The sequence below is a fragment of the Thunnus thynnus genome, chromosome 9 (assembly GCF_963924715.1).
Source record: "Thunnus thynnus chromosome 9, fThuThy2.1, whole genome shotgun sequence".
Taxonomy (NCBI): domain Eukaryota; kingdom Metazoa; phylum Chordata; class Actinopteri; order Scombriformes; family Scombridae; genus Thunnus; species Thunnus thynnus.
The window spans coordinates 27,959,275-27,985,023 of record NC_089525.1 but is presented as its reverse complement, the minus strand read 5'-3'; the positions used below and the strand labels follow the sequence as shown (position 1 = coordinate 27,985,023).

Below are 25,749 nucleotides of genomic sequence, written 5' to 3'. Positions count from 1 at the left end.
AGGAGAGGAGAGTTCGGCTCAGGTTGCATCCAACAAAGACTTTTTTCAGAGAGCGGAGGGGAGAGAAGGGAGAGAAGACTTGAGAAGATGGGGAGAGAGAGTGAAGTGTAGAGAAGAAGAGAAGGAAGTCATGTTTGAGGAGAAGCAGGTGAAGGAAGACATAAAGAGGACACAGGGGACCCTTGAAGGAGGTAAAAAGTGAAGAGTTGGAGTAAGCTGAGAGAGGAGACGTAAGAAAGCCGAACACAAAACCCTGGTGGTGTCACGTTTCTGTCAAGCAGGTATCCTGATTTTCATGTTGTGCAGAAACTGTATTTGTGTGTGTGTGTGTGTGTTTGCATGTTTGTACACAGGACGGAGAAAGAAGAACTAACTCTCCTAAAAATCAGTAAAATGAATTGCTCAAACTTTTGTCATGTGTTTTCATACTTCTGCATCTCTATATCCATGTCTAATGGTGTGTAACATACTTAACAAGCCAGACTCTTACTTTCTCCTCTTGGTTTGGCAGCGGTGTGTTTTCTGCAGTAATTATATGATGTAAATTAAATCAGATCGGCAGAGAGAGTCATAGTGTCATGGGTACTTGTGATTTAAAGCCCTGCGCCTGACCTGACCTCCCTTTGACTTCTGTCTCTGCCAACAGCATATTTATCCTGATGAAACATTGTTTTTGTGTTGTGTGCAGGACAACTTGAGTGTGTTTCTGCGTGGCTGTGAGGAATTGGGACTGAAGGGCTCCCAGCTGTTTGACCCTGGAGACCTGCAGGACACGTCGACACGCCCCACCGCCAAGTAAGACTCAAAGCTTCAGTGTTACCTTACTGCTTAATGCGTGCATGTGTGCATGTGTGCATGTGTGTGTGTGTCTTTCAGTTTTGTTCCAAAGCACAGAATCTTCCATTTCAACAAGTTCGGGCCAAACTTGTTAGGAAAGACTCTGTATGTAACGTAGTAACCACTGTAGTAATTCTGACATGTATAAAATAAGAGTTTGCCAACATTTACAGGCAGCTACTTTTGAATGGATTGTTAAAAATATGAAGAAATCAAACCTCAAATCAAAACTAAGCAAATCTACTTTCTTGGCTGCTTCGCGTTAGGATGAGGATAGTTTATAAATTCAGTTGAAACATCGTGCAAAAGGATTTGACATTATCTGAGATGACGCTCTTAGTGAATTCAAGTCATCTGTAAAGGAGTTTAGTTCTTAAAGGCCCCATGAAATAGAAGATACATGTTCCCAGTTTTAATCCTGTGTCCCTGTGTTAACTGTTCATTTATCTCTCGTTATATGCAAAATATATGTAAAAAAAAAATCAGTATCAGATTATTTTTTTTTACATCAAAACCTCAAAACCATCTTTTCTCTTCCTGTAAAATGGTTTGAAATGTTTGATGACACATCCTGCACTCAGGGGCATTTACTCATTCTGCATCCAATGAAAATGCTTTCTCGAATTTGTTTGTGTGTGTGTGTGTGTGTGTGTTTTTATCCAGCGCTATTGGCTACTGTAAACGCCAATCAATATCCGCAACAAGTCCCGAACTAGCTTTGTGTTTTTACCAGAAACATGTAAATATGAGGAATCGAATAGAACTCTGACATCCGTTTCATGGGGCCTTTAATCCAATGTGTTTGTTGTCACTTGAGAAACGGGCTATTCTTACACTTTTAACTGAATAATGAACATTTTTATTTGTACTGTTTTTATTGCTGCAACAGTGTTTTTATGCTGCCCTCATGGTCGGGTCTTGTCTTTCAAAAAAAATAATTTATTAATCAAATTTTATCGTATTGAATACAAGTTTTAAGATTGTTGTGCTTTTACTGCACAAAACAGCAAGAGGGTGCTGTTCTTCCAAAGCAAAATGATGTCAAGATTTTAGAGTTTCTGCTACTGGTAGATACTTATGCTCTTCAGTGAAGCAAAAAAAAAAAGGAAGACAATGAGGCTTTGGGAACAAGAAGCAGCAGTGTTTTTCTGACAAGTGTTTGATAAGTGCAGTCTTTCTTTAGTGTGGTGTGGGGGATGAAATATGGTGGTATATAAACAATATGTAAACAAACAGCAGTGAAAGATGTATTTTCGGTGGCAAAATGTTCATGATAACTATTTTATACACTAGATCCTTCATTATTTTTAAAAAGTCCCAACAATAAATGAAGGCTTGTATTTTAATAAGAGAAAGAACAGTTTTTTTGATAATGAACACCTCAATCGAGTGTTAATAGCTTGTCTTTATTACTGATTGTTTGCTTCTTCTTTGTGTGTCAGTCGTTGACAGTCACCCAGTCTGTTATTCTCTGCATCAGACAATCAAATAGTTCACTGCCAACACAAATAAGTAAATGAGAGTCAATGGAATAATTGTATGAGCCTGTGTCAGTGAAGCAACAATAGCACATCTGTTAGACACAACCGGTCTCTGTCCAAACACAACACAAGGGTTTGCATCACACACTGAACCGTGACTCCTACTTTGTTGCTTGGTAACAAAGCCAAGTGCATGTAGATTTATATTTATATAGTGTACGTGTGGGTGTGTTTGTGTGTGTGGCATGTGATGTCCTCATGCTAGCTGTGCATCAACAAGGTTTCATTCACAGAAGGGTTTAGAAAGGTGCTGCTGGAGACGGAGCGAGAGAGAGAGAGAGAGAGAGAGGGGGGACAGTGCTAATCTTAGCTGGTCTCAAGAGGAGCCGCTTGACTGGTTCTGTCAGGACAAGGAATCCTTTGGTAGCACTGAGGTGTGTGTATGTGTATGTGTGTGTGTGTGTGTGTGTGTATACACTGATGTTTATACAGCTTTTGTTTCTGAGCATAAGTTTACAAGAGTAAACATCATTCTGTTGCATTGATTCAGCTCCAGTTTAAATGGGACACTGGTGTTTGTTTGTCAAAGTTCATTTACTGTTGCCTTGTGCTTTATTTATGTTTCTCCAACAATCATGTCCTTTTCCAACTTTTTGGTTTCAAAAATACAAATATTTTTGTCAAACCTTGCGTGACAGTAACTGCCAGCACACAAGAGACCCTGCCAATAGACATGGATGTGTCATTAAAGTTTATAAAGTGATATATTTGGATGTTTTGGGGTGTTTTTTTTTCAGATCATTGACATAAGTCAAAGGAATAATATGTGTGTTCAGGCTTTTAAAGTATCAACTTAAATGAAATCGAAACAACACGTAATTTGCACAAATGAATTTGAACACAACCCGCATAGTTTATCCTAAAATACTGAACACCAGATTTCACTGCCTGCTTTTTTTCTCTATGAGAAACCGGGTGAGACGTGTTCACGGCCGGTTGCAAATTGACTCGACGTCATCGGCATCATGTCAGAGTTTAATCAGATTGAAATCTTTCTGGAACAGGACGGCGTGGTTCTTCAGTGTCCAGCCAGTTTGAGAGAGGGGTTCGGATCATTCAGGAAAAATATGCATATCTACACTTCTTGCCTGCACTTTTTTCATGTCCAATTTGCATTCGCCTCAGCTCATGAGTCAATACTGCCACATGAAATCCAGTCTAACTGCATTTTGTTCATTTGCGCCGCTCTCGCTGCCTCCCTTTAGTGACAAGCTAACGTTACAAGGTCGCGGCATTAAAAGTTGGCAAACACACATGTTAGAAGAATACCAGGCATGGACTGTTGCGCTTATACACATGAAAATTTGAATTTGAAATAATGATAACAGATAAAATATTTAATTTTCCTCATGTTCGTATGTAATGTGTGCTATTTGTAAATGCTTATTACAAATATATAAAGCAGGAGAAACAAAAACAACTAAATCAAAGCTTCATTATAACTGTAATGGATTGTCTTGCTCTATGGCAAGCAAGGATGTTTTCATACTAAACAAATATGAATGTGCTCACTCTAGAAATATAATGAAGAATATACTATATGGACAATATGTACACAATTATCACAAAGTTGAAAAGAAACATTGGCGTCATTGTTTTAGTGTCCTTGTGTTCGTTCCAGAGGTTATGTAACCATGTGTCATACAGGATGCCATTTTCTCGCAGCTCGTACCCATGACAGGAAGCCCTCCAGTCTTCGGGCAGGTGTTTACTCATCTAGGAAGCAGCTTTGGACCGGGAGGCGTAAAGATAGGCAGGTTCTGGTACACTATGAGCTCAGGCCTGAAATATCTCCCGTTCCTCTGCGTGTAGATGGAAAGAGATCGATTTCCAAGATAAGTGACAAGTTTGCCTGGCAGAGTCAAGGAGAGGAGAGGAGAGAGTGGCTGTGTTTCCATTCAGCTGTCTAATAAATTGAAAACGCTGGAAGAAATAAAATACAAATTAAATGTGTTTTTCTCAGCTGGGTCGAATTAAATATGATGAAAGTCAGAAATGCATGTCCACAAGAAAACATCTTTCAGGATTAGTAATGATCAGTATTGAGTAACTGTTACTCTTAGCTGTCAGTAAGTACGGGAAAATATTTCGGTGCTTTCATCTAAAAGAAATACACCTGGTCATATTAGCAGTAATAATTCTTCAACTTCTCACCAGGCAACATAAAGCCTAAAATGGACAATTCTTGGAGGTTTTTCTTGACAGATATTTAACAAAAAAAAAAAAACATTTCAGGACTTCCAAAACCAGATAGGCAGGAGTTTTTTATGTGGTGAAACATACAGATTGTGCCAAGCCTGCATTAAATAGTTATTCAAAAAATGCACTTCCTTTTGAAATATGTTGTACTTTTACTGATAAAACATTTGTTGGATGTGACGTAAGTTTTTGAAATATTATAAACATTAAATTGTAAAAATGTGTGGATGAAGACACAGCTGGTAAAAAGAGAACTTTAGGCGCAAAAAAACATCAGTCAGCATTTCATAAAAATCTGACCGCTTTGTAAAAATATTTTGTCAACGAAAAATGTAATCTGACTTTTTTAAAAAGGTCTGTAAAATAATGTTTCTTCAATAATGATTCTGTAATACTTTTGTTATTCATTTGGTCACATTTACATACAGTACATTTATATATTTATGGTTTCCCTAAAGAAAGAGTGAGAATAACACCAATAGTCTACTGTATATCGCATATTTTCAAGTATGTTATCTCCACAGAATATCACAGAGGTTTATACTGACTGGGGCCCGTAACTGTGATCTAATACCTCGTGGAATCTGTTGTGTTTGCTCGTCAGGTTTGCTTCTACAAGGTAACAGCAGAGAAAAGCAACCTGTCTCCATGTTTATTTAGTCCAGCTGACAGAAAGAGAGGATGAGGACGAGGGGGGGGGGGGATTTACAGATCATCCCCTCCAGCTACTTTCACCTCGATCTTCTTCTCCTCCTCCTTTCTTTCTTTCTTTCTTTCTTTCTCAGGTCACTGCTGTCATGGAAAAGCCACGCAACTGCAATTTGGGTTTCACTTGAGTGTGTTGAGTGAGTTTGTCTTTGTGACCGTTAAGCCCCTGAAACTAGTTATAAACAGTCTTATAATATATACAGTAAATTCAGAAGTGTCAAATGCACATGAGATTCTTACACTTTGCAGATATTTTTGTAGCTTTTGTGCAACAACAGTATTATTCTATGGTGTAACTCAGAGACATTAAAGAAACCTCAACTTCTATACACATCTATGTGCATATGGTAGACGAGGTAATGCAGTATATCATCCATGTTGGCTATCTTTTATTCATAACAGATGATGCTGGTTGCTGCAGTGCAGTATATAAGAACACCTGTTGTTCGTATTTATCTCTTGGACATATATAGTAACTGTTATCCACAGTTTTCCTTAAAAGGTTCTGTATTTTCCATGTATGGAAACCTGTACGCATAAAAGCAATTCCTAACCCATGGAAGGCAATGTGTTTTTCATAGATGTTGGTTTATTTTGGATATAAACTGATCTGTTGTTCATATTTGTAAGTAACCTATAAAAAATAAGATCTTACAATGTGATTTATTATCTATATTTAAGGCAACCTGCAAAGATAATGAGAAAGCCACTGTCATACACACTTTAGCCTGCAGCCAGACTGTTCAGTTAGCACCAGAAAGACCACGTCACCCCGCCTTGGCTACTCTCCATTGGTCGCTTGTCAATACAGTGTGAATTCTGATAATTTATTGATCTCCTGTAAGGCTGGTGTTGGGCTAGCACTTGGTAAAATTGCAGAGCATTAAACCCAGTGAGCCCGAGTACAATCTTAGAGTTTTTTTGGTCATAATCCAGTCTGAGGCCTGACTTCTCTTTTTAAGGGTGCGTAGACTCTGGCAGTTGCAGGTCATTCCTGCCTGAGGTCATCAAGCTAGAGGACTCATTTTTCTGCCTCAACTCTGTCTTGAGAACACTATTTAAGACTTGTTTTCTTGAACCTTTGACCTGACTAAGATATCCAGATTTTAACAGTCACAGATAAGGAATGATGGAGTTTGTTGTTGCTGTATCTCCGTCTTTATGTGTCTATAAAAGTCTATTTCTCTGGTGCTAATCTGTCTCCCTCTCTTAGCCTAGAAATATGTTTTTCCACAACACAAGTGTATGTTGGGGTCAGTTTTACAACTGCTTCTTTCCACTTCCCATTTATAGCTTCAAGTGGTGATCCGCAAGATCCACATCTTTTCATTTTGGCAACATCTGTGGTGCTAAGTGGCCACTGCTGTGGTGTTTCTGCACTGCACCTCCCCTCTCACTTGGCAGTCAAACCATCTGGCCACTGTGACATTTTTCTCCTCTAAATTTCTGTGGAAGAAAGATACGTCTCTGTGAACAGTGAAGGCTGGTGCAAAATGGCAGCTCTAGGAAGACACCTTTGCTCTTCATCCTGAGGCGCTAACACCGAAACTGCATTTTATTCTTTAAATCTTTAATAGCTTCCATCAAATTTAAGTGCAGTTGTGCTGCAGATGGTCAATAAATATGAAATAAATACATCACCGAACAGCAAATGAGATGCAGAGATGCAATTGTAGTGTCTGTAAGTTCAGCCTGTGTGGGCTACTGTCACTGTAGATTCCTGCATATGTACAAAAGGTTTTGTTGTTGATGCTGTTTTGTGTGGGTATGTGGGAGCTGTTGAGTTTTATATATTTCATTAAACATCAACATCTCACTCTTTGTCTCTCTCTCTCTGTCTTATTCTCCTCAGGGGAAGTGACTGCAGCCGAAAGCTAAAAAATGTAAGTGATGCCTCTGGATTACAGTGGGGTGATTTGTTTGTGTGCTAAATGTATGTTTGAGAGGAAGCTGTTATTATAGCCTAGTGTTTTCTGTCTGTGCTGCGGCCGTCACTCTTTTCTTACAGCTGCTCTTATCATGTCTGTTTCAGCTTTACCGATTCTTTCTACTCTGTCTTTATGCACTGTATTATTCTAACACATTAGATAGAATACTTTCTATTCTGTCTACACTATCTGTGCCCATCATAACTAACTTTTTGCATTGTTCTACTTGTATCCATCCTATCTTTAATCGTTTTATTCTATGCACTGGGTCTCTGTACTGTCTCTTCTAGCTATACGTATTATGTTGATATGTCTGTTCAGGATTTTCCAGCTCTGTTTGTTCTGCCTATTCTACTTATTGTCTGTCATCTGTCTGTTTTGTCTCTCTCTCTCTTCTTAGTTAATCTCTTCTCACTTCGTCTATTTACATACATCATCACTTACTTATTCTACCTGTATTAGCTCTGCTCGGTCTGCCCTTTCTAGTTTTATTTCATTTTATTTGTCCTTCAGCTATTTCTGTCTCTATTTGTTTGATTTCAAATATTTGAATTCCAGTCATGTTTTACCTGCTCTGTTCTCTTCTACTGCATATTCTACCAGGTTTACTTCTTTCTATTCTGGTTATTTGAGGTCTCTGTGTTTATTCACTCAGTCTGTTTTGTCTATTTACGCTCAAACGCACCTCAACATCCTCTTCTTTTTTCTAATAATTCTGCTTTAAGAAGTAGAACACACAATTTTAGCCCTGCCCACTCTGCAGTCAATGCTCTCTCTCTCTCTCTCTTTCTCTCTCTTTCTCTGTCTCTCTCCCTCTCTGTGATGCTGGTGTGCACCGTACAAGTAAATGTGTGGAGCTGCAGAGCTGGCCCGGGCTGCTAGCTCATTTAGCTGACTACACACAGGGACACTCAGCACCACGTTAGCCTTTGTAAATAGCAGCAATAGCAGATGACCCACTAACCATCGCATTAGCCAGGACCTGCTATTACACTATGGATCTGTTCTGCAGACTGAGGATTTGACAGCTGCTGTTTCTGCAGCTCATCACATATTCAAAGAAGGGGGAACTGCACCGAGAGGAATTTGCTGATGTGGTGAAAAAGGTGTTGTATAGAAAACAGATGTAAGGTTAAAGTAAAGTGAGATCATTGCATGGATTGGTGGGATATTGTTGATGTCATGAAATCATCATTCAGTAGGAGCAGGTGTTAAAAGGGCCGATTGCGTGTGAGAATCCGAAAGGGTACATGTACCGTTTCTGGTTTGCGGATTGATTGTGATGTGCTTAAATGTGTGCATGCACAGACTTGTGTGTATGTGTTTGTTTTTTTGGTTTATTCATGCCCTTGTGTATATGGATCACTCACACATGTGTGCACATGAAACAAAGAGATGATTGTGGTTTTTTTTCAGTGGAACCTCTTTGACAGGTCTTTCCACAAGTGCCAGAGTAGACAGCTGCTGAAACTGAAGAGGCAAAGCTAGTGTGACGATGCACTGTAATGATCTCTTCACTGTCAGGCCCATTGTTTATATCTGTGTCAGTCAAAATTCCACTGAAGTGTTCTCAAACAATGCTTTTCTGTAAGCTACTGTAACTCCGGTGCCAGTGTCCAAGTTTCGGTTTTTGTACGGTTGTGGTTGTTGTCGGTTTAGTGTTGCACATCTGAATCACGCAGGCACGGTTGTGGCATGTTTTCACCATTGTGTTCGTGCAGTTGGGATCAATATGGATGCGTTTAAAGCGCACTAGCGAGCAACTGAAACACATTTGGTGATGACCCACTTCTAACAGGAGCTGGCCTGGATGTTATCATTATACTGGTGACAAACCCTGCTGCTCAGGATGCTAAATTGTGCAGATAATGAACCACGGCCACAGTAGGTGCCTTATGGCTACAGCACTGTACGTTTATATTAGTGGCATCCCTTGCAGTAACAAAATATCAAATAAAACATCATTTGCATGTCGTTAGATGAAGATGAATGTCAATGAAAGATAAAAACAAAAACCAGTAGCTTCTAGTGTCACACAGAAAATGACTCTTCAGCTTTGTGCTTCTTCCGATTAGCAGGCCGGCTCTTCCTCGATGCGTGTTTGAACGGCAGAGTGTGTTTACAGTGACAGTATGACTGAAATAAACACATTAAGCCATGCTGAGCTTTCTTATCAAAGCAATCCCAGTGGAGAGCCGGTTGACATGGACACAGTAAATATAGCTGGGAACACTTTGCCAACAGTGCTAAAGGTGCAGCTCTGTGTGAGCTCCCTTGGCTGGAGTCATTCTGTGCATTTTGCATTTTAGGTATTTAGCTGACTCAAAAAATGGACTTACAATGAATGTAGAAAGCTGCAGTTCACATTGCAGTGTTACTACGGGACATTAGATGACAAGCAAGAGTCAAAAGCAGAGACGCTTTCTACTGCAGATTGTATACAAGCGCCGTGTTTGAAGGAGATGAGAGTGACCTGATAATTTATGCGGTGACGGCTAAGCTTGCTAACAGGCAAATATAAATCACTTCAGGCCCTCAAGGGATAGTGTATATTAGCAGGTCTTGTCATGTTTGTGCAGGAAGCCTCAGCTAACATGTAACTTCTTTGGAAATGGCTGGATTGTGATGACCAGGAAACCAGATTGTATTGTTTTGTAGAGGAAGAAGTGAAAGGAACAGAGTGCAGAACGGTTTGAGGTGTGAAGTGTGTGCACTCTTACCTTCCTTCAATACAACCATTAAGCTATATGAGCTGACAAAATATTATTCATAGCCATTTCACCTATTTAGAAGATAAGTGGAAAGTTTCATGTGTTTGCCTGTATTCCTACATGTAAATATGCCCATTTGATTTAATTGGTCATTTTTCCCATTACATAACAGTACCCTAATGTTATGCAATTTTACTCATTTTGTGGTAAAGGCTGGTCAAGCTCCTAACAAACTGGCTCAGTTTACATTGAATTGTTTGTTGTGACACTGTAATTGACAGTATGTCTGGATCCAGGGTGTCATTAGACTTTGGACTGCAGTGGGGAACATGAATTCAGGGTTTCTGGATGACTTGTGTTGCTGTTGTTTTGAAAAGGAAGACAGTCAGCCTAAACAGTTCTCTCTGTTAGTGTTTTCTACATGAGGTTACACCAGAGGTCTTAATTTGGTGATGACTGAAAATAGTATGATTTTGTTATCTCCTATTGACTAATGAATGTGGACAACACAAACATACACAAACACACATTTACATTATCATACTTTTACACAAGTTGAACCTGTAAACAAAGTGTAATGAGAGTGTACATCTGCCATTATTGTAAATGGGAGATTCAGTGGGCTTTTACACGTTTTACTGCATCTAATGATCTATTGACTTTCTGTCCACAGTTATTCTTCATGGTTTTCTTTCTCAGCAACATGATGTGCAGTTTTCTCATCTCATGTTGTCAATCTCTGACTAAAAAGAATAAAATACGCTATTTTCTTTAGGTTCTAATCACCATCTACTGGTTGGGTCGTGCTGCCAATGGCTGTACCTCCTACAACGGGCCCACGCTGGACCTGAAAGAGTTTGAGGGCCTGCTGTCACAGATGCGAAAGGTTTGGCAAGTTTAGTATAAATCTAAACTACAGGAACAACATAGTCAGTAGTTGATCATGAGGTTGTGTTAAAAAGCTCCTAGCAACCACAGATGATGAGGTATAAGTGATGGAGAAGCTGCTCAGTCCTGTACGCAGAAGATCACATGTTTGATCCCTGCGGAAACCAAATCACAAAATTACCTGGAGCAAGGACACACAAATTGTGGGATGCACTGGTGCATTGAGTATCAGACTTCTAAGAAATCATCTCAGGTGAAGGACAACACCCTCATCCTAGATTCAGTCATGACCTCTGTTAAATTGGACTCAAGTGTCAATCATCTGGACCTGGTTCTACCTTTTTGCTGACACAAAGAGACAGGAAATTACCATTAGCTAGCCCCCAAGACACACATACACACACACACACAAACAATTATACACACACATACTCATATGACAACCACTCATTACCATGATGTCACCCCCATGCAATTTATTCCACAATGTGACGTCCCTTTGCTGTTCTATAAAACTGAGAAACCACTGCCAACTCAGCAAAATAACTTTCCCAGATGTCCACACGTTGCAGTTGAACAAAATAAAGCCACGTTTCCATGAAACAGAAAAGGTATTCAGTATTTCCCCTAGGTGGACTGCATTGGGGTGGCGGTAGCCTCAGGTGGGGGTCAGGCGGGGGGATTGGATGCAAAACTTGGGAGAGACTTAGCAGCCACACATCTCTCACTTCTGCGTTTCTCTGTTGAGCGTCGTCAGGTAGGCCGTTCGTCGCTAACTTTGGTGCTAACCCCCTTGACTTTTCCAGCAGGTGGGGAAACAACAGACGTGACTTTTCTTTATCTTGAGAAGCTGCAGCATTTAACTGACACACTGTAGACTGTATTGTACATTTACTTCCAGAGTTGTCACCTATTGACAACTTACTGCCGACCTTTTCCTCTACTCCACTCGTCACTTTTCTGCCGTTCACGCTAGCTCAACTACTCATTTGATATGCACACACATTGCATACTGCCCTACTGCTTAACAGGAGCTCCGCTACCAAGAGTTTCCCAGGCAGTGACACAGGTAGACTCATATTTCGGCACAGCGCTGCACCGAGGCTCCCAAACACTATGGATGTCCAAATAAATGGGTATTTAGTGTTATTTTTGGCATTAAAAAAAAGATTTATTTGGCCTGATGGGGGTTCTCATTGGCCTGGTGGTCCGCCAGGCCTGTGCAATTATAGAGGAAATACTGATATTATTAATAACGAGGGACTCAAGGAAAGCACATAAGGTGCACGCATTCAGGATTAAATTGGCACTTCCAAGTTCTTCCCAGCTCTTTTAGAGATGATGAAATGGAAGCTGGACCTCACAAAAATGATGATTGAAATGCAAGAAGCAGGTGAATGTGGTGTGGTGTAGCTGCACTTTTTGCTGCTCACTGATCGTAGCTTAGGATAAGTGCATCAGTTAAAAGGTTTGTTCACCCAAATTAAGAAAAAAGATATTTTTTTTCTCACATAGCACTAGTGGTATCTCGCCTTGCAGATTTTATTTGTCCAAAAATCTTGGCAAATAAAACCAAAACTATCTGCATAGCTAGATAAGGTAAGAAATGTTTCCTTTTTTAAATGTGGGTAAATTCAAACCCTTTTAAACATAATGTATGGGTTTGGGGTTTTACGTTTAGGCAACAAGAATAGTTTGGTTAGCGTTGGCGTAACATTCTGGCAGTGGTTCAATTTAAAAACTGAAATTCGTCATTACTTCCCCAAGTGCATTGGGTGTATGAAAGAGATGCAGTGAGTGAAATACAGAAATCCTGTAGTTTGTAATTGCATAACAGACTATACAGGGGTCAGGAACAGGACGTGTTTTACTAGACAGGAAAGGCTTTTCCCCCACCTTCCATTAGCCGCATAGACATGTTTCAACTGCAGACAGGCCGAGGGAGGGGTCCCTGAGGTGAAGAGAGAATGACAGAGAGGGATTCAAGCAGAGAAAAGGATGACATAACACAAAGTAAGGCAGAAGGAGAAAGAGCGAGAAGGCTAGAGAGAGTTCATCTGCAAAGGACAAGAGAAGTAAATGAGATTTTATAGGTTCAATTGATGTTGGAGAACTGCAGATGATGATGTTTGTGGTGATGAGCAAACTCTTCAGATATTGTTTGACCAGATACAAATTCAGTTAATGTTCATGCAAAGGGAATTCCTTCTCAATATACATGCACTGAGCACCAGATTTTATGTCTCTTCCCTTTTGTCTACATGCATTTTACACACATTTGTGCATTTGATGCAACCTGGGTGTGTTTGCATAAATGTTCAGGAGGTGGAGGAGGCAGAGAGCCCTAAACGCAGCATCCGGGACAGTGGCTACATCGACTGCTGGGACTCTGAACGCAGTGACTCTCTCTCCCCGCCACGCCACGGCCGCGAGGACTCGTTCGACAGCCTGGACTCCTTCGGCTCACGCTCACGACAGACCCCGTCGCCAGACGTCCTGGTCGCCCGCGGCAGCAGCGATGGTAGGAAACTTATTTCACAATCTTATATTCACATAGAACTCAATACCTAATACCAATACTGGTTTAAGAGTGATTATGATGGTGTGATCATGTACTTAGAGAGATTGTTCCTTAGATATAAGGCTAGAGGTTAAATCTATTCAATAAGCATTGTGTCACTTCAGCCATGGTCATTTGTCTTGTGGAAGGGAAGTAATTCAGTACGGGCTGCTTTGTTTGTGTTAAATTTAGTGTACAGATACGCTATACAGATAAATGAGGTGCATTGTCTTTCCAGTGTTACTGTAGTAAGGTCTGTTGTTGTGCTCCCTGTGTTTTTGCAGGACAACGCCCAGAGCTGGTCAAAGGTTATTTGAAAGAATAAAGTGCCTTTTTTTTTTAGGCCTTTTTTGAAGCCAAGCTATATGGTCATTGTTTTCATTTTAGCTACATTTCTTGTGCTGTTTGATAAAGCATGTCCTTGAATTAATGCCTGTGTATGCCCTAAACTGCTCAGCACCTATTGTAGAAGTAAAACATTTAAAATATCGAAATATAAAATAGTTTAAAAAATGTAAATATTAGAGATCCAGTCTTTTATAACTTTATTAATCCAGGACAAAAACTACATTCACGCCACGTTTCTTTCTTGAAAGCTTCTCGTGTACTTTCTTTGTGTTAGAGTTCATATCAGTGCTAAGATCACTCATATCTGATGTCAGTATGAAATAACTAATATCAAAACGCATGCATGAGCCAAGTTTGAATAACAAATGTGGCCACATCTGTTTCTTATGTCATGGTTACACAGGCTCCTCCAAGATGACATCCTATGACAGACATTCGTCATGTGATGTAAAACAAAAGACAGTAGATTTATTTGTCCTAATGGAAACACTGACAACTTCTGATTTAAGTGATTAAATAAAAGTGGTAAGAAGGCTACACGCATAAGAGTCTGACTCTGATTTGATACAAATCAGGGATTTAAAAAGTGCAATTTCATGTTCATGTTGTAATTTGTAGTTAATACATCTGTGTTCCCTTAGAGGAATAAAATTGGAACAGTTTGAGCTGTAGTTTAAACAATGTGAGACACTGAACCCCTTCCTGCTCAGTTGTAGCTCTGTTGTAGAACATTAGATAAGCGCTTATGATTGAAATACTGATATTAAGATGTTTTTCTGACTTTGTCGAGCCATTCTCCCACCACACCCCCTCATTGCTTCTATTCATTCAACTGACTATTCAGTACACAACTATCCCCCCTCCTTTTTTTAGACAAATAACAGAGTGATAAATAAATTCTCCTCCTCCTCTTGATCTTTTTTCTTCCTCATTTTCTTCTCTGATTTTACCATCCCTTTACAAAATTGCATATTGCAGCAATTCTGTTTTATTGTACAGTAATTGAATCTATTTCTGCATCTGTGTGGGTCTATTTATGTACAGTATGATATAACGGGTGCCATAGCCACCGTGCTTGTTGAGGCTCGCTATTCATACTATTCGTGACACCTTTCAATGAGGATTTCCAGTCCTGCCATTGACATCGAAACAAAAGTATCTTTGTGCTTCAGTGTTTCAGCCTGTTGTCCTGGACTACGGCTGTTTGATGGGCTCTCTTGAAGTGAGGAATGAGATGATGAGTGACAGCGCTAGAAAGAGATGAAGCAGTCTAATGTAGCATGTGACACAAAGAAGAGAAAGAGAAAAGAAGTGTGGTTGTTTGAACGATGGCTGGCAGAGGTTTTTAGATCTGACAGTTGGTGGATTTGTCAAAGATCACTGGATAACAGAAACCGATAGGGTTTCGGTTTAAGAACAAAGAACACGATTCCATATAATGACGCATCCTCATCTTCATCGTAACGACCTAACTCATCGAATGAAGTTCATGAAATGTGACTTCCTTAGTTGAAATATCCTGGCAATAAGATGTGCGGATTTTTTTTTAGTTTTCCGAGAATATCTCTTTAGATTTTAAGTATTGTACAAGGAAATTCATGTATGATTGATTTTACCTCCCTCGTCCACTATTTCATGAGTCTCTTATGTCACTTGTCATGAAAACAGGCTCATGCTCTCTGTAAGGATTCTCCCAGCCAACTTTCCATAAAGGCTGTGCAGTAACAATACCAGATAGGTATTTCTCACTTTTATTTCTAACCCCTCTTTTCTAGATTTCTCCCTAAATTATCCTCTATTTGTTTTTAGGTGGTTGTTTCAGTGTTTGCTGTGAGATTCAAAAGCTAATAGACTCTACAGGTATTAACATATACACAGAGCTACACTGGTGCATACAATAAAGAATCACTGACACTAAAACTGAATATAAATCAATATATAATCTTTACATATTGCTGTTTCTTTCAGTGTATAATAACTTTGTTTTCACAGAAGTGGGAAGACGTAATATTAAGTTTTTCAAGACAAGCACAGACTGCAAACAGCTGTGCAGGTTTTTTTTATGCCTTGTGCTGAAGTCAAAAATGGGTTGGTTGCATATACAGTAAATACTTCGTGATGCCAAGCTGACTATATGCTGTCATTGAAAGCTGTTGATGGCCCCGCTGTGTTTGAATGTAACCCTTTTAAACTTTAATGACAGCCTATAAAAGGTTACAGCAGTCATCACAAAGCGTAATGTACGTTTCATCTCTGAACTGCATGTGGGAAAACAAAGAGCAGAGCCAAGCATCCTGTCTGACTGTGTTTTTGTTTTGAGGGAAGTGCAAAGGAAACTTCCATCTCCGAAGCCAAAGCTGCTGTCACCAAGAGTCATTCTACCCAAAAATGTAGTTATTGTTTTAGAAGTTGATGTTAGCTTCCTAAAAATGAGGAAAAAAATGCACTTCTGTAGCATTTACTGTTAAAAACAAAGCGATTAACTGTCATTTGGTAATTTATTTTGTCATCCTTGCAGATAAGCAGCTATAGGTTTCGATATGAGATATCTAGACTTTGGTGTCAGTTATTCTAAATAAAAGAACAAAGCTTGTTAAACAGTCACATTTTTGTACTTAGTTCAACAGTCACACAAGAAGAAGTCCATAAAAGGACTGAGAGACACCACTTACACCTCCTAAATTAGCCTTAATAGACTAGAATGTAAAGCTGCCAAAAGACACTATTTTATACCCTCTTACTCTTAATGCAAGCGTTGTCACGTTCACTCCACCAATATATATAACCCACAGCTGATAAGTCACATTGTCAAACTGCTTGTATCCCCGTACACCCGCATTTCATCGAAAGCAGCAAGCTCAATTACTTTAAAATTAAGGAATTAATTAGTAACTGATGAAAAAATGAGGAGGCAGGTTTGAGAAGTGGGCATACCAAAGAACTAAATACCACACTTAATAAAAGAATACTCCTGGAATGCTTTGAACATCACAGATTGATGATATATTGCAACATAAGAGTATCTGAAGTTGGAATTTGCTTTAGATATTTGTTGGATTTATTACTGTCAGAACCACTTGGTGGTTCAGTCACGTTAAGGGGGGATAAAGATGTTGGTCAAAGGCCAAAATCTACATATGTGGTTCAACAGTTTATAGAAATCTGCATGTCTGATAATATTTATATGTCCTTTCCACTGTTCTGGTTATCACAATATAAGAGTTCAGATCAGATCCAGGAGGCACAGACAAGAGAACAGGATAACAATGCAGGTATCAGCCAATCACATGGCGCCTTCAGTACACCTAAAACAGGAGCATCCAGTTATTAACATGCATCCAAACCCTGCCCAGCCTGGTTTTCCCTGCCCTGACCTTAAGTCTTTTCTCTATTGAGCTCTGTAAACTGACTTCACCCTGATAGTAATTAGGGGACAGGGAGAAGAGTTTAATTCAATCTCCAAAAGAAATTCAATATTGGCAGTGCTCTTTTGTTTGGGCCAAGTTTTGTAGATGGATACAGTGTTGATAAAAGAGGCACTTTGTGCTTCTGTTGCTCCTACAGTACAGCCTGTCCTACTCTTTTTTCTATTTTTGCAAGACAACACCCATTGCTAGTTAACAGCTGTTTGAAAGAATAAACAGAGAAATGTCCTTGAGATGGTTTTCACTGTCTGTTAAAAAAATAAACAAAAAAAAAATCCCTGAAGTCCAGCAGGAAGTTTTTCTATTACATCAGTTATCAAATCTGTGAAGGGTTTTAACACTGCGTCACTGCTACATGCCTTCATGCTCAGTTCCAAGTCGCTGCTCATATCCAACTGTTCGTATCTGTCCAGGACTCAACTCCCATCCAATGTCATCAGGAAGTGACAGAGATGTAAAAACATGGTCACTTTTCAATGTGGTTAAGATCAGCATTAAAAATGTGACTCCCTACAGACTTTCGCTGCTCATCCGGCTTAGAAAGATCTGTGTCATATAATTGGAAAAAAAAGACAAAAAGACATCTTACTTTGCAGCATGAATACAATCCCAGAAAGTGTCATCATTTATTTCACTTTAATGCTCTTAGAAGTTTTGTGGGTATCACTATCATCTTTTCAGTTATTTAACTAGACTCCACTGCTTTTACATTTCCTGTAGTATGACTGCATGTTGATGATTATTGATATGAATAGGTTTCTGTGAAGCCCTGGTACAGTATGGCACTGAACCATGATAAACGTTCCCTCGAGCTTCAGTGTTACCATATGTGCAAAGAGAGGAGATCGCCCCATGAAGACATATGTTGTTCCTTAGAGATGGATAGACTTGGATACTAGAGTCACTCATGTTTCCAATTGATGGGTTAAGAGTCATAATTGAACCATTCATTGTTGGAAGTGCAGATACCCTGAGGCCTCTTCTGGACCTTGATCTGTCAATCTTTTATACCACATAAAAATGAAGAAGTCTATTGATAGAAGAAGAGGTTTTCACAAGTTCAAAATGCGACGTTTGTTTCCACTGGGAGTTGTGGCTGCATCCATATGTATCCGTTCAAAAGTTAAGGTTTAGATCTAGTTGAAATAGGTCATAGATCGAGTACACACACATTCAAAGGGAGAGGAATTCCAGTAGCACATGTGCTGACCATCTTGAAGAGGAATTTTTGGAGACCTTGAGTAAGGCGAGAGTGAAGGTATCTATTACCTGCTGTTGTTCATATTGCATTTGGGCTAGCATTAGCAAAAAAAAAGCTAAATTAAGGTGGAAATGACTGGTGTACTAATGGCACATCACTGGAATTGTAGTGACCTTCATCCTCATTTCTTTGTTCTGTATATACGCTGAGGATCGCACAATAACATCTCGCAAAGGAATTTAAGACGCCAAGCAGGGAAAGTCCTTGAGCGATGCACTTCTGCAAAGCCAGGTGTTGCCACTGACATTAAAGAGCTAATAATGTGTTTAAAATCTGATACAGACAGACACAGTGGCATCCTAAGTGAATTCTTCCGAATAGTAGGCTAGACTTTAGACAGCAGATGCTGCACAATACAAATTTAGTGATGATTTATGTGTCTTGCTTTGTTTCATAAAAAACAGCCCATCAACCTGCTAGGTGTTGATTTATGTTCAGTCACTGGAATGCGCTACATATAATGATATGTAACAGCAACTGTAATGTTTTGTAGGCCTATATAATGTAACAGCACGGTAAGGTTTTTTGCAGGTTTAAAGTGATATTTAATTCAGGGATTAGCAATCTGGGGTAGTCACCATGAGATTCCTCAAGTGTCTCTCTGTTCAATTTATTTTAAGATTTATTCTCTCTGTCTGTCTCTTCCTCCCTTTCTATCTCTCTCTCTCTCTCTCACTCTGACAATGACTCAGCAACCTGGGTGCGTCTTGCTCACTGGGATGTTTAAAGGGGAATCACGGTTCATTTTAAAACATAGTATCATTTAGAGGGTAATTGAACATATCAGAGACATTGTTGCTACTAGACTACTGTGTAATCACTGTTCATTTGAATAGGACAATTAAGGGAGTATAGAATTGCAAAGAAATATGCTGTCTAAACAATCTTTGTTAAATACTTGTAACACAGAGTTACTTTGTTTTCCATTCCAGTAAACGGAGCCTGTTCTTTATAGACTTTAAGTAATGGAAATCAAATATGCCACCTGTTCAAGTATGAGCAGTCACTTCAGTATTATGATGACTTGCTTCCTCAATAACATTTGAAAGTAATTCCACATACTAAGCCTTTATTCAATGACTCCTAGCAAAAAATGAAAATTAACTCCTTTTAATTGTAATAAATTCGTCTAAATCATGCAAAGAAGAAAAAGAAAGATGGCTGCTGTTTTTCTCTTAACAGAACAAATATTGTATGGTGATTGTGGAATTCAGTTTGTGGAAGTGCATCTGCAAACCTAAAACTATGACCAAATCAGCCGCAGGTATAGTAAAAGGTCCATGAAACCAATAAGAGTCTTCATTACCTCTTCTTCTCCCCTTAACAGGCCGCGGCAGCGACTCAGAGTCCGACGGCGCCCCCCACAGGAAGATGCCAGACGTCCGTAAAGACGACATGTTGGCACGGCGGACCTCAGTCAGCGAGCCCCGAACCGCCATGCCCTTCAACCAGTACCTGCCCAACAAGAGCAACCAGAGCGGATATGTGCCAACCCCACTACGCAAGAAGAAGAACGACAAAGAGGATGCAGGACGCAAGAGCTGGAGTACTGCCACTTCCCCTATAGGGGGAGACAGACCTTTCAGGTGAGTGTGACTTTAATGAGAAACTTAAAAATGACAGAGTTAAGCAGCATAATGATTGAGCTTTTCTTGTCTATTTGGGTAATTCAAAATGTAATGGAATTTTTTAAAAAAGTAGTAAAAAAGAGTAATGTTTCACTGATTGAATGTTGTCCTATGCAGCTGAACTCTGTACTAAGTCTGCTTATACACTTAACCACTTTATATTGAAAAAATATTTCTCCTCCAGGTTTTGCATATGAGGCTTGAATTTCAAGGTTCTTTGAGCAATACATAAGAAATATATAATAAATATACTGTTAGATATTCCTGTTTTTATTCTCAGAATATTAACATCCTATTTCCTAGACAAAACAATTATTTGTCTTAAGCTTTCCTGTATGAATTTGTTATAATCCTTGACACAGGCACATTTTACATTTGATAATATTTGATTTAAAGATGGGTTGGACCACCAGAGCTGAGCCAGTAGAGGTCCTGAATGTTGCTGGTGGTTGTCAGGAGGAGGAGGAGTGTAGTTGTGTTATGAACCGGTTATTTGAGGATAGTTTGTGCTACTTTGACCTTGTTTCAACCAGAAAATGATTGCTGCAATTTATTTTGGCAGAGAAATTTAGGTATTTCTGCTTTTAGCTGACAATGCAGTTTGATCAGAGAAAGTCTTATAATAAATATGTAATAAATATGATCTAGCATCCATCTGACATGTTTTGTGTCTTTAAGTTTGCATGAGAAATGTTAGACACAAAGAAGAAAAATATGGCTGGAGGTAGACCATGAAGTAGTTACCAGAATTGACGAAACAAATGATATCTTCCTTATTTTTCACTACTTCACTATGTTAGTACACATCGACATCCTCTGTAGGTCATCTTGTGTTGTTTATTCATTTCGCAAGAATAGATGTCTCTTGTGTCAAATTACAGATGTCTGGAATCAGACTTTTCAACTGTTGATTATTTTTCTCTGTCCAGTTCTGTACATATGGGAGTGGCTGATGGAGGCCAGATGTGCATTTTCATTGGCTCCGACTCTGATTGAAGCAAAAGTGTGAAATATGCCACATAGACAAAAATGAGGCAGATTTAGGTCTAAAGGTCTTATTGGCATTTATTGGTTTGGCATGTCATCATAAGAACGCTGGGATCACGGATTTCATTTTGTGAAATATTTCATCGTTGTCTTGGCTCTTCTTGTAGAAGTTTCAAATATCTGCTTGCTAAGTAGATTCCTTGATGTTCTTTGATCAGTCATAGTATCAGTATGTGCAGTATTAGTGGTGTGTATAGCGTATGGTTGTGTCAGGGTTCAACTGATATTAGTTTTTGAAGGCTGATATTTTGAGGTTTTACGTATCGTAATTTAGCTGCGTTGACGGACAACAGCAGGAGATTGAAGATATTTGTTTAAAGGCCATATTTATAATATCTGCATATTTCTAAGCAGCATTTGGAGTGGGTGGATATACTGTAGTGATTACTTCATGTGCATTGTGCATCACCCACTGTGTGCTGCTAATTTATCACTCATTTCTCCTATTAACTTCATCCATCATGGTGTTACATCAAAATTCATGTATTAATTGATTTTTGCATTTATTGTTATTATTTTTTTTTCTCCTCCATCTCCTTCCTTTACATTGTGTGCCATGCTGTTTCCCCTCTTTGTGTCTTCTACCTCTTATCCCTCACCACATTCATGCTTATTTCATGTCTTGTGACCATCATGTTGTGGTTGTCCTCATGTCTTTGTTGCTTATTTTGCTCCAATGTGATTACGCCTTACTTTCCTGTGTGATGCATGTAACTGGGCGATATAACAGTCTAATTGAGGTCCCCAGCATAGTCGCCCCACCTCCAGTGTCCCCCAGTCTGTCCCCCACCCTGCCCCCTGAACCCCAGACACAGATTGAGAAGGAGAGCCAGAGGAAAGGGGAGTGGACTCCCTCCACAGCTTGCATTGAGGTCCATACAGCAGGCTTGAGGAGGAGCAGTGAGCCTCTACCCTGTAGCCTCCCCCAGCCCTATGCAGAGCCCCCCAGTGAGGCTGTAAATCACCTGACGGTCACCTCTGAGCAAAGGTCTTAGTTCATGTTTTTCTCAGTTCCCCAAATCAGCAGCCAAATTGTCTTTTCATAGTCATAATTCTCATTCATAGTTCCTTCCTCTAAATGAATCAATCTTAAAGCTAATTGATTGTCTTACAGAATTTGAAATTTCTTGTTAATATTTTCCTAATGATAAATTGTTGATATTGCTTTTGTTTTTTTTTCCATGTTGTCCTTAATATTGGCCATAAATTAAGTCAGCAGTGCAGGTTTTTATTTTAGCTCATCATTTCTTTTATTTAAGGGTCATTCAAGCCCCTAGACATCTAGCCATGTAGATAAAAAAGTGTAAGCTTTGAAATATATGCTTCTGAGACCCCTGCCTGCACCATCATACACTGCTGGAATTTTGTTTGTGCCACTCAAAAGACAGAAAAATTATATTTGAAAATCTCAACAATAGTACGTGTCTCCAAAAACAATGTCTCAGTTACTTAGGATAATCCACAGACTGCTGAGAAGAATTTTCACACCATCTGGTCCTTTTCCTCTTTGGCATTGCCATGGCCAGTTCATTGTTTCCATTAGAGTTAACAAGTTACATGAAGGACATATCGGTATCCAGGGTCTTTATCGAGCAGGCGAGCCTGGGGCCACAACTTTTACAATTGGTGTCAGGTAGCAAGGTGAGGATTATGAGCTGTCATGAGAAAAGTGTTGTATATTTACAGTTCAGAAGTCCAGTGCGATCGTAATGTCCCCCTCTTGTATCAGTTTAGTTCTCTGATGTTATTTCACAATCCAGCCACAATCCAGCTTTATCCGGTGTTATTTCCTAGTCAAGAAGAGGTTTCATTCACAGTCCTGTTAGAGAGTTATTAGAGTCACACCCCCAGTTTCCAGCTTTTTCTGGCAAATGTTATGGCACTGATTTGATTGTCAGTGTTTCAAGGGAGTGAAAAGAATCCTCACCAGAAATCTTTTTGTTGTGATTTATAGCTGCGTTCCAAGGGAACAGGGGATTTTGTACGATGTTTCTAAAAGACTCTGATATTTGCTGCTGCTTTAGTTGGTAACAGCTTACATTTTCCAGAAGATAACTGAGACTGGAATTTGTGCATTTTAGCACTGCCAGGAGTTAACACTGCTAAGTGGTTGTATCACATCAGCATATCAGTGTTTCTAGTTTTCCAGCAAATTGTGTGGTCAAAGCTGCGTGAGCTGACATTGAGCTCCGTGGTGGTGGTGGTGGTGTGTTAGCTGTTTATTGTGTTTCTTAGCTTGAGTAGAAATGGAGAGTGAGGTGTAACATTTTGTGGGGTGAATATTTATTTTTATTTTCACCAGAGACTCAGCTGAGAGACAAAAATATGAAATGAGGTGTTCTGAATAGATAAACTCTAAATCTAGAAATAAAACAAGCTCGGACCAAGAAACACAATTGAGTGCCTTGTAGTTTCCAATAATATTGCGATAGGCCATTCTTTCTAGACTACTGTTGAACTCCTGGGACAAAACCGTGCATACCTTAAAATACAAACCATACATACAGCACATACACACAAATATGTGTCTACGCACACAAACACATTCGCAGGGAACATGAACATGCGGCCCACCCTAAGGATGTAAGGAAATGAGGCCTTTTTCCTTCCCTGACCCTGAGCAGGCTGGGACTGAGTCTGGCCCTTTCACTGCCGGCAGCTGGCCAGTCTCTCCCTCCCTGCCATGCATTCTGGGAATTTACAGTCGAATAATAAGCCTCCCTGAAAGTAGCTGTTCATCACAGGATAACAAACAACAGAGCGTTCAGTGAATTTTGGTTTGTGACTCAAATTTGTTTTCCCGTCCAGTCTGCACTGAAGGGATTTGTGACCTTGCTATACTATTTTCTCAGATTTATGTCTTCAAAAACCTCCATTTAGGCTCCTCCAGAGGAATGCTGTCTGATGATATAGGATGATAACCAGGCAGCAATACGTTTAGTTTGCTCTGCTCTCTGCAGTACTCCAGCTCGCTCGTGCTCAGAGGAACTCTTCCACCATCCGTCGACCCTAGCGGCAAACGCTACGGCAGCATCTGCGGTTGCAACAAGCCCCCTCAACACATCTGGGAAACATCCACCTGTGACAGACCGAGAGGAGGCAGGAGTGAAGAAGGGAGACGTCGGTGCTCCGTCAGTCGCAGATGCAGACGATAAGCGGGCCCGTCGTACGCTGACGACACCCAAACACGTCACCATCCCGAGCCCCTCTCACTTCCTTCCTGTGCCCGCCGCCATGGCAACCACTACAGCTGCACCAACGGATACAGGACGACGGAAGGGAAGGGCGCTGAGTGAAAGTGACAACCCACAAGGAGGGACATCTTGGTTGGACAGCAATCTTCCAGCAACGTGAGCCCCGTCTAGCAACTACACTACATGTTATGAATTTCTACCGCGTTTTCATGATCCTTTTTGAATATTCTATCTGAACATGTGACCTTGACCCCAGATGGCAATGGATGACAACTACCTAAAGATTGCATGACCTTATTTACATGTATGCAAGTTGATACTGTTTGCCAAACAGCAGTTGTTATTGTACACAGGATGCATGGAAACTCTGAAAAACATATTTTTTCTCATTTCCTTGCTTTTTTTCTGTAACGAAATTTGGAGAAGAATGAAGACGTCTGAGAATGTGGTCTTAACAATTAACAACGCATGACCTTAACTGACAATCTTTGACCTCTTCAGGAGACCCAGTGAGGGAATAACTCCAATGGATGCTGAATTGCATTTAAACAAATTTGACCTACTTTCATTTTTATCATCCATAATACATTTGGCGAATCTTGCACACATGTACTGTACGTGTTTAAATGCATAAATTGGTCCAGCCATAATGCAGTCACACCTTGAACATAGAGTTTATTCCAATAATGACAAAATAAATAATGGTGTTGGCTTTAATGCAAGCCATTGTATCAGAAGCAGACATCCTCCTACAAAAAGTCATTTTTCAAAACAATCTATCTGGTTTTGATTTAGTGAAGCTCTTTATTAAGTCTCCTTTTTTCTCTTGTGGTAAGCGACCACAGGCCACACTTTCTCTCACACCCCTGTAACATCACAGAGGCGGCTCTATAAAAAAAAAGACTGTGTGAAGACCTTTTGTGGTTAAGGCCAAACCTACAAGTGGTGGTCACAGACAGAAAGAAAGCCACATCCTCTTGATGTTGCTCTCGTGCTGTCTAATAAAAGATGCATGTGCTTTTTTTTAAATAGTCATGTGTCAGCTACATTCTAAGATTGTTGCCATATGCATTTGTTTTATGCTAGCAGTGTTTTGGTTTGCAGTGCTGCAGTAAACTTCTCTTCTGCTCTGCCTGTGTTTTGGGTAAGACTGCCCCCTTGTGCTTGGTTTGAGGTGCATCATTAAAACCTAGGAACTGACAAATACATCTGTGCATAGACACAAAACCACCAGGCAGACTTGTTTAAAACATTATTCATGAAACTATTCTGGTACATATTATCTGTTTAAACTGTCATGAACTAACTCATTGTCTGTTGTAATCACAACACAGTGTACTATTACTCACTAGCTAACTATCAGACATTTCATAGCAGCATTTTGTTATTCACACGGATGAATGATGTGTTTCTCTATTGAATGAACCTGTGTTCATTTGTGATTGTGCTCTCTCTCCACGCTCGCCGCCTTCTG

The 25,749-nt window shown here is 39.8% G+C and overlaps 1 protein-coding gene across 11 annotated transcripts in view; it reads left to right on the top strand.

Moving 5' to 3' along the window:
• Positions 1-25,749, top strand: part of limch1b (LIM and calponin homology domains 1b) — a 95,877-nt gene that overhangs the window by 51,220 nt on the left and 18,908 nt on the right. For 6 of the 11 annotated variants that reach the window (XM_067599940.1, XM_067599944.1, XM_067599941.1 and 3 more), the window contains exons 4-10: positions 689-795; positions 7,138-7,168; positions 10,700-10,810; positions 13,135-13,333; positions 19,734-19,992; positions 21,812-22,069; positions 24,042-24,431. In XM_067599940.1, the coding sequence (XP_067456041.1) occupies positions 689-795; positions 7,138-7,168; positions 10,700-10,810; positions 13,135-13,333; positions 19,734-19,992; positions 21,812-22,069; positions 24,042-24,431 (1,355 nt within the window). Of the gene's footprint in view, positions 1-230; positions 282-688; positions 796-7,137; positions 7,169-8,116; positions 8,320-10,699; positions 10,811-13,134; positions 13,334-19,733; positions 19,993-21,811; positions 22,070-24,041; positions 24,432-25,749 lie in introns of those variants that run through there. The other 5 variants (XM_067599948.1, XM_067599947.1, XM_067599949.1 and 2 more) reach the window with 4 other exon arrangements.